The following is a 10,281-nucleotide window of genomic DNA, read 5'->3' on the forward strand; positions in this document are numbered from 1 at the left end:
TATTAAATCATACGCTACGATCAAACACACAACAAACAGAGATGTGCTCAATCGTAATTTGTAAATATTAATCATAATTAAATCTAGCGACGACAAATCGTGCAGCATTTGATGTGCGTGTTCTGCAGTGTGCATGCATTTCATACTTTTGCATTATTCAGCAGATTAATAAACATTTTGACGGTTCGAATGACGATGCTTCGGAGAATATTTGATGAGAACCCGATGAATACGACGATACGATCGATGGCGTGACATGGTAAGTGGTGTCCGCTGATGAAGATTGGTATGCGTACATGTTCCACGTATTACATGCGCTTGCATTAGTAGTTGGTATGGGTTTTAAACATAATTCATCAGAATTTTACTCTGCAAGTGTTTGAATTTTTACAGCAGATAAATATATATATATATATATATATATATATATATATATATATATATATATATACAAATATTTTTTAGCAACGGTGTATTTTATTTTTGTGTTACATCAACGATGAATGCAAACGAAAGATTTATTTTTCGTTTAAAGAAGCCGTTATTGATAAGCGAAATAACATCTTTGCTGGAAGATCCGCCTACATCAAAAATTTTCAACAACTTACCCATGAAGGTCGTTGTAAGTTTATGCCAATTTTCAACTATTTTTACAATTTGAAAAATATTTTTTAGTTTTTGAAAAAACATTTTTAAAAAGTAAAAAAAATTGTTCAATTTTTAATAAACTTGTTATAAAAATCAATCTGGTACTTTGAGGTGTTGTTATAACACACGGGTAACTTTTCAAAATTTGCCGCCCATGAAATTTTCCGCCCCTTTGCCCCTCTAGTTTTGGGCCAGGCTGTTTCTCATCTCCTGTTTAAGGTGAAGAAGCTAATGTAGACTTGTGACTCAGATTGGCTTCCGACAATCCTGTTGATTATCATCTGACAAATAATATTTATTGCCAATCATCAAGGTAGGTAAAATTAGGCGAGTTAGTCTTATGATTTTACATTTTTCGGCCTACCTTCACTAATGAATTTTCAGTTAGAAATAAAATGTCAAGGGCGATTAACGGATTTTATTTTTGAAACTTCATCATTGATAAAATAAATTGTATTAGTTCAGTCAAAAGTTGTGAGAAACCAAGAAATGTACATAAAATACCGTTTAAGATTATATTTGTACAAAACCTTCCTTCATTTCTAATCAAACTTGACAAAAATTCAAATTATAGATCAGTGTTATTTTAATTTTTTAAAATAAAACTTTACAGAATGAACCATCTTTATTTTGGGATAGCACTGATTTGAAAGCATCAAAGGTTATAGAATTTGTTTTGAAAACGACAGACGAAAAGACGATTCATGATTTTTGGCAAATCTTAAGCGAACACTTGCCGATGCTTTATAACGAGTTGCAACAAGAGATAGCAGCAGAAAATAGAAATATACGCATAGATTTTCAAGTAAAATATGAATCCCATTACATCACACAGAAATATTTCGGTTCGGCTAAAAATCTTCCTGAAAGAGAGAAAACCAAAATTGAGGAATTTTTAGTTCTTAGAACTCAAACTGTTAAAAACTGTTGGCAGTTTAAATATCAATGCATTGAAACCAAACTAAGAGAGGCTGAAAGTTTAGTGAACGATTGTGATGTCACCATAGGAAAGTTGGCTTTAAATTTGGAAGAAAAATTGGATAAACAAAAAAGGAAACTTTTGAATTTTTTACCGGACGATAAGCAAATGAGAATTAAATCAGTGATGATGAGATGCAATGGAGAATATCCCACTTCCAGAAAGATGTCGTGGAGGAAGTTGAATACCATAATAAATAAACAAAACACACTTTTAGATTTCTGCATAATCGTTAGTGAAGAAATAATTAAAAGAAGGAACAAAGCACTGAAGATTTTAAACGTTAAAAACAAGTTGATTGACGTTGAACTTGATAAAGAATTAGGAGATACTTTAAACAACTATTCAATAATAATGAAAGAGTTGCGAGAAAACTTGGCTGCAGAAAAAGAAAAATCAAGTAAAAAAGACAACGAAATAAAAAATTTGAAACAAGATTTAAAATTTTTGTCATCAGAAAAAGATCACGATATTATAATGATGGCTTCGAATCTACAAAAGGTTAGAGAAATATCGATCAAATTTGAAAAAGAATTAGAAGCCACAAAAGCAAAATTAATGGAAACAAAACATGAATTATATAGAAAAACTCGTTTATGTGAAGACGGTTCCGATCAAAAATCTGCATCCTAAAGCGGCAACTCGAACACGTGACATCGACAGAGCTGTAGTCGTAAATTCAGCATAGGGTATATAATATTTCAACGATCAAAATTTTTATAAATATAGAAAATCATTAATTCAATTTAAAAAACAAGTGTTTTAAATAAATACATTGGTGTCTTAATTATGTAAAACATCGAAAATTAAAATTTTAAAACTATTTTTGTTGAATTTAAAATGGAAGCGTCTTAAATTAACTTTTGATTTAGTATTAATTATCGGTGGTGTGAAAACCACGATTGAATACATTTTTGTTCTTTAAAACATTATATTTTAACGAAAATGATCTTAAATCACTTGCGATAGTAGTCATTAAGCCAAAGACGGTTCGTCGGTTCGTATTAGGCTGTTGAACAATGGATATAATAATATTTTTATAATATTATATATATATCCATGTGTTGAATGTGCTTTTTTAAATTGAACTCTATAAATAAGGTTTAAATGTTTTGGAAACCGAAAAATCTGTAAAACCAATAAAACCCCTAAACCATAATGCAAAAAATTTAATCTAAGGTTTCTTGTCTACAAATATTTTTCATTTCTGATTTTACCTAGCAAACATCTTCTAATATAAATTTGTGTGCAATATCTTTGAGCAATAGTCCAGTTTCCTGTTCTTCATCTGATTCTGTAAAGTCTTGCTTTAATTCAGGAGAAATTTGGTTTTATCAATATAAGATTATCTTCAAATTAAGAACTAAAGCAATTTTACAAATTTTTCAACTGCATTTAAATTTTTACAACATCTTGATAGTTTTTTGTTAAAATGTTTTGCTTTTGCTTTTCAAGATGACAGTTTTGTTGAAGCACTATTCATACAATTTCCATGCAGTTAGCTTTATTGTCCTTAAGCTGTCCGAAATCCATAGTACTTCAAAAGTTCGAACAACTTCGGCAAACTTCAATCCTAAATAAAGGCCGCTTGAGGTATACAATATTTTTGTGCTCTAGTTCAAGGTTAAAATAAAACATAGAAAAGCATAGGGTTTACGGTTTATACCATCCTATACTCTCCACCACAGCCCTGCTTATTAATAATTTAATCAATTCAAGAATTTATATGGTTTGTATTTGGACTGAAATAATGATAATTGTACAAACAACAAATTAATAATTGTTCACCGCAAATAACATGAATGAAGAATAAAAAAAAACAAATGGTTACAATAAAATTAATTTCACAAAAAGGAATGATAAATAGTAAAGAAATGAATACGTTTGTTAAATTCACGGCAATTTCCACGGGTGGGGATGTTATAAAAATCACATGAAAATAGTTCTACTTTAGGGCTAATATCTTATCAATATTACAAAAATAATATTGTTTCAATATTACCGTAATAAACGTGAATATATTAAAATGTTTGATAATAAATTTGTAAATGCGCATAACATAAAAGGACAGCAGCAGGAGTTTAGAAACATTGTTGGGATTCATAGCAGTTGACGATTGTTTGATCCTCTTCCAAATAGCTTGGAATTTTGTGAAAGTCCTTCATGTCCAGATCGATTATTGACACGTTGGCTATGATTTCTTTGCTGTCTCCGAGGATGAATATGTTATCGCACGATTTCACCAAATGTTTTCTGATTTATATAAATTAAAGTCTTATTTACATGTTAAATTATATTGAATTAATTTGATTCTTACTGTTTCAAAATTTTTACGAGTCACGGTGCCGTCTGATCAAAAATTAACAAATTGATATGTCAAAAACAAACAGGCAATTCTAAATAAGCTTTAAGGTTTTACAATTAGATCAAATAAATTAGTCATCCATTACTTTTATCCGAATCTATTAAGAATATTATTAGAAAAAAGTAATTGAAAAAGAATTTTAAGTACTAGATATTTACTTGGATTTTGAAGATGATAAGGACACTATGATAGAACAATCTTTGGCACTTCTGGCTGTCAAGAACTTTTTGATCTAACGCGGTGAATGATTGGAAACCGTTAAAACCCCGTAAAGAATTTCAATTTGAAATATTTTAAAGGGTAAACATTTTATGAGTCTGAAGTTCTCAACATAGCTTGACCTAAATAATAACATAGAAACAATAATAAAACGAGAAAGGTCTGAGATTTTAGAGAAGTAAATGCCTTTAATAAATGTAAATAGTATTTTATATGGTTTTAAGGTTTTAATGTTCGGAATCACTAAATATTAGATAGTGAAGTTGAAAATTTAATTTAATCAATAAAAATAAATAAATAAACATATATATATATATATATATATAACAGTTAGAGATGTACCGAAGTTCGGCCCCGGCCGAAATCCGGCTTTTTTTCAAATCCGGCTGAATCCGGCTCCGGCCGGATTTGGTGGCCGGGTTTAGGGCCGGATTTAAGCGTCTATCAACATTTAAAAATGTTATAAATAGAAAATTTTTTTCATTGAATTCAGATAATTTTATGTCAATAAGTTAAAGGCTAAGCATACATGACACTATAACAACATCACTAATTGTGAGTTGAGCTGGACAAATTTCTTTATGGGGTCATCCATAAAAGACGTCCACACTAGGGGGGGGAAGGGGGGTTCAGCTAAAAGTGGACAAGGAGGGGGGGTAAATGCCAAAAAGATGTCCACCAGTATAGATAGTTTTAAGCTATAATATGGTGTTTCTTATTACATAGACCTTACAATGTTATGAAAATGATAACTCTTCCATATTTAATTTAAATCACAAAACAAATGACATATTAACTGTCTAAACGACAGTGGACCTGGACAGTCTTGATGTTAGTCTTATAATTAAAAAGAATATATAATCTATTTTTATGTTTTCTTCAACTCACCGTTATATTATCTACCTAAATAAACCGTTCTCTCTAACATCCAAAAGAAATGTCATCTAGAATGCCAGTCAATGAAACACGTTTATATAGCGCTTTTTCATAAATTCAAACTTTTTTTTTATGGAATTCTTCATTATCTTTAAGTACTAAAAGTCCCTGATGGTTTAGTTTTTCTATCGTGAACTTAATGGATTTTAGTAATTTAACAAGAATATGGTTAATAATTCAAAATATTTAAAAACTGAATTTCACTTTTTATTACTTTATATATTACCAATGATTTTAGTAGATTTTAGTGTTAAGGTAGGAGTGCATTAAGAATCAGTGTTATCACCGTTTTTGTTTGCAATTGTGTTGGATGTTGTGTGTGGAAACATAATGGAGGGGTTGTTATTTGAGATATTGTATGCAGATGATTTAGTCTTGATGGCTGATAGCATGGAAGAATTGCAGTTAAAATTTGACAGATGGAAAAGTTTTATCGAAAAGAAAGGGTTAAAAGTTAATATTGGTAAGACGAAGGTAATGGTGAGTGGGGAAGGTGGGGAGCGAGTGATAAGTAAAATAGACCCCTGTGGGGTATGTGACAGGAGAGTGAAGGCTAACTCGGTATTGTGTATAGGATGTCAAAAGTGGGTGCATAAGAGACGTAGTGGTGTGAGGGAGGAACTGAAAAAGGTGGAAGGCACGTTCAAATGTAAGAAATGTGTTCATGGTGTGATTAATAGAACGGACGCAAGGACGGGGTTGAGTGGTGGTATTGAAAGAGTGGAAAGCTTTGTTTATTTAGGGGTTAGCTGAACGCGGATGGAAGATGTTTGAGCGCTGTTACGGCTAGAGTTCGTGTGGAATGAATGAAATTTAGGGAACTTGGTGGTGGGGTATTGTGTGGAAAAAAATGTTCAGTGAAGATGAAAGTGAGGGTATATAAAGCATGTGTGAGAGCAGCGATGGTACATGGTGGTGAAACTTGGATGTTGAGGAGAGAGGAGGAAAGTGTAGTGCAGAGGGCTGAAAGAGCTATGGTGAGGATGATGTGTGGGGTTAAAGTGAAAGGATAGGAAAAGTAGTACAGAGCTGATGTCGATGATGGGACTGAATCAGGACATTGTGACATTGATAAGGAGATCGAGATTGCGGGGGTATGGACATGTGTTGAGAAGGGATGAAAGGGTCGGGATTAGACGAGCGTTGGAGTCCGAGGTTGAAGGAGTGATAAGAAGGGGTCGTCCGCGATTGGGATGGAGAGAGCAGGTGGAGAAGGACGGAGTGGAAGCGGGGTTGCGTGATACTGAGGCGAGTGACAGATGTGAATGGCGTCGAGGGGTATTTCGGTTTCATCAAAGGTAGCCAAACGGCAACCCCCGATCTCGGGGAAAATGTTGTCTAAACGTGTGTTGTTGTTATTTGTTTTAATAAAAGCTCGTCATTTGAGACCTTCGTAGGAAGCTAAGTAGATAAGAAAGCATTGTCATTCGCAAATAAATAAACAACTCGTATTAATTTTTAGTTGAGGTACAAACGATTAGGCATAAATAATATCACCATTCTTTGATTAAAAAATCAATTAAACAGAGAGCAAGATGTATTTGTTTTTAGTTAATGTCGATAAAGACATGAAGTATTTATAGCTAATATAAACACAACAAAAAGAACAACAACAGCACTAACATCAAGAATCTCTGTTTTGATTTCTTCAAGTGGGCAGTTGTGCAACCAGCCTGCATCGTAAGGACCGTGTATCGAACACTTTTGTCTACATTTACAAGGGATGTCGTTTGAAAAATGTAAAGCATGTTTTACAACTATTAAAACTATTGGAGCATTTAAAATGATTAATAACAATCAGACAATAAAACTTTTCAACCGTTTCATTTTTTTGTTAATTCTTAAAAATCTAAATTAACATTAGACTGATGTATCAAGACAGATAATGATATATCAATATACATGAAGATATTATGTCGCTTCGCAACTACATTTTAAAGTGAGGTGTTTAAATAGTTGATGATCTTGCACCCTCCAATTTTTTTGCAAAAGAAAAAAGACATTATATGATTGCGTGATACAACTTTTACAAAAATTTTCAAATTTTACAAAAGTTATTATTTCAATGTGTTTTCTAGCAACCCCAGAACCTTCTGGCATGGCCTCCGTGTATTATTCATTCAACACACCAAATTTTAGAACATTAAAAAAATTTACTAAAAAGACCGGTAAAATGAAAATTTTTCTCCTAAATGGCAAAAAATTGCATGCTCTCTCCATGGTTGTTATTAAACTCTGTGGCATTATTTTATCTTAGCGTTAACACATGCAGAATTATTCACAGAAGAATCACGCGGTTTAAAAATGGTGGTTATATAGAAAAATAAAAACCGACATTTTAACAGCAAAATGTTATATAAAAAATCATCATATTACGGCGTTGGACAGTTTAACATTTACAGTGCAAAAGAAATACATTTACATAAATAGGTGTCGAAATAAATACAAACCTGGAATCATGATGAGTGTTGAAATAATCACAGACGACTTTGTAGGAGTTGTGGATGTGCTTCAACGTTAAATTGGAATCAAGTTTCTGACAGCTGAGTACACAGGACAAGACACAATCACAAGGCAGTCCACAGCACGAACCATCTGAACGTTGTGCATCACATAAGCATGCTAGTCATTTTATTAAATCAGGTATACAATTTAAAAATATTCAAATTCTTAAATATCACCAACGTAAAATCTCTAAGTGTAATTCAATAAGATATTATCCAGAGATAGATGGATGTGCAGGCACATGTAGCAACAACGCTGAGTGTGAGTCAACTACACATTTGTTGAAAGAATCGAATTCATCAATGAACGAATGAATGAATGAATGAATAAATGAATGAATGAATGACAATGCACTAAAACAATTATGAGTATCTGAACGTGCTTCGGAGGGCAAGTAGTTTTGCAAAGAGAGATAAAGGAATGACGTTTCGCAAAAGCATGTATGATACATTCTTGTAGAAACAAATCAATATTAAATATAATATAAATAATGTTGAGCAATTTCGTACCCTTGCTCTCACAACATGGCTCTTTGAAAAACTTTGATTCCCTGCATATGAGAACCTCAGCACCGCCATCTTGGTTAGCATCATTATTTTCGGTATCGTAAACAAGAACATCTTTGCTGATATTCTGATCATTGTTTGTGCCAACAGAGCAACAATTTTTTATGTTGATATCATTTTTTTGATTGACGCAACATTCTCTATTTTCCCCATCATCGTTGTTATCATCTCCGTAGTTTGAATCAACTTCATCCAAGTTAACACCGACAACATTTTTCTCGTCGTAGTCATAATTGCATCCACTAAGATTGTTATTGACGTGTAGCAAACATTCGACCAGCAGGCTGATCAGCTGTTTCAAGGCAGGTTGGTTCAGAGAGGTGGGATCAAAATCATTACAAGCACTGTTGTCCTTATTATTACTGCAATCGTTATTAGTGCTTAATTCGTCACAGGACTGCTTCAGAGATGAAGCACAGTGGTTTTCCATTGGTTGGTTATTGTTAATTGCATCGGCTTTTGTTGATTGGTTGTTAGCAGTAGTTAATGTTGATTGGTTGTTAGCAGTGCTCGATGTGGATTGATTGCTGGCAGTTTGATTGAAAGATGAACAATTCCTCATTACCCAATCTCTTACGGCATTTTCAAAATTTTCATTTTTGAATTCATTCAGAATTATGTGGCCATTCTGTAAACAAAAATATAATTTGTTCTCATTAACTTTTTTGTGCTAGTAATTAATAACAGAAATGAACAGAGTCAATAGAATGAATAGATTTATTATTTGCTGAACTATAAAAATAATTTTAATCAACTTAGCACAAAAGCAAGTTGCAATAAATAAATTAAATGCACCACAATTCTATTGGTCAAGCACCAATTAAAACAGTCAGACAGAAAATCTAAATTAAAGGAAATTGAAAGATGGTGCAATGGAAGAGATCACTTGAATGAAAAATCTAAACAGGTGATAAAAATGAACCGACCTGAAACACTTTGCAGTTGTTCTGTGGACTTTTGAACAGGCTTTCAATGGAATGACTCATTCTTGTCCGACACCTTGTGAGGCAGTTACGACATGGTCAACAAGACAATTTAAATTAATTTGAAATATTTCAAATCAATCAGTTGATTATATAGATGAATATAAAATTTTAACTTTATCTGATCATCCTAAACGGCTGCAGTACTATAAAGTATAAACGTTAATAATCTATTCATTGAACATTAAATTCAGACTCGTTCATAGCTACTACAAACCACAAACTAGAGACACGTTATCTACTTTAAATATCACAACACATTAATTGTAGTGCTCTTATTATCTCATCACAGTAAAGGTTTGTTACCACGTTATAATTATTTACATTAAATAAGCGCGTATTGCACCTGTACTACTTAAAAAAACGAATCATTGAACCATCATCAAATGAATTACTCACCCTGAGAAAAAGTCAATAGGACAGAACTGACTTTTGTATTTATACTTTCCTGATGTAACCTGTTAAAAGTAGAGGATGTTGTAGGCATGAAATAAGCCTTCTAAATAAGAAAATATTTATTGATAGTTATGATGTGTAACCGCCCATCACCTCCACTTATCAACATCTTTTCAACTTCATCATAAATTCAATAGATTGGTGACAGATATTGAAATAATCCTTCCATTCGGTTATTCTTACATTTCATTCATGGTTTCACCCGCTATATATTCTCTCCAATCTTGAAATACATCAACTGCAATTAGATACTTTTGATATCATGTACCACCATGGATAATTCTAGATGCACGGTTCAGTTATCCTCAATCCAGATCTTTGCATTGAGCAACACGTAGATAGTAGGCGTTATAAGTACACAACAATATAACAAAGACACTTTGTACAAATAGAAAAAATACACCACATGAAATGCTACACAAAAAAACATTAGTAACATTCTGACAAATTTGTTGACGAATCCAAAAATAACTGACGATACATGATGAGTTGTACTTTTAAAATAAATTCCAAAAATTCCCATTACTTATATATCCCAACTTGCACATCTCAAACATTCAGCTGCATACTTTTGAAAATGATTCAATCAACAACAAAAAAATGTGGAAATTCAAATCCTTCTTG

The 10,281-nt window shown here is 32.3% G+C and overlaps 2 protein-coding genes across 2 annotated transcripts; one reads left to right on the forward strand and one right to left on the reverse strand.

The window, feature by feature from the left end:
• Positions 1–499: 499 nt before the first annotated feature.
• On the forward strand, positions 500–2,260 carry HELRODRAFT_180120 (hypothetical protein; the record flags this gene model as incomplete). Its single annotated transcript, XM_009028890.1, has 2 exons — positions 500–622; positions 1,262–2,260. The coding sequence occupies 2 exons, from the start codon at positions 500–502 to the stop codon at positions 2,258–2,260; spliced, it is 1,122 nt and encodes a 373-aa protein (XP_009027138.1).
• Positions 2,261–3,340: 1,080 nt separating this feature from the next.
• On the reverse strand, positions 3,341–9,204 carry HELRODRAFT_193788 (hypothetical protein; the record flags this gene model as incomplete). Its single annotated transcript, XM_009028891.1, has 8 exons — positions 3,341–3,880; positions 4,151–4,224; positions 4,554–4,652; positions 5,211–5,255; positions 6,771–6,855; positions 7,598–7,742; positions 8,162–8,846; positions 9,145–9,204. The coding sequence occupies 8 exons, from the start codon at positions 9,202–9,204 to the stop codon at positions 3,709–3,711; spliced, it is 1,365 nt and encodes a 454-aa protein (XP_009027139.1). The 3' UTR covers positions 3,341–3,708.
• Between the last annotated feature and the right edge of the window lie 1,077 nt (positions 9,205–10,281).

The sequence above is a fragment of the Helobdella robusta genome (genome assembly GCF_000326865.2).
Source record: "Helobdella robusta unplaced genomic scaffold HELROscaffold_59, whole genome shotgun sequence".
NCBI classification, from domain to species: Eukaryota; Metazoa; Annelida; class Clitellata; order Rhynchobdellida; family Glossiphoniidae; genus Helobdella; species Helobdella robusta.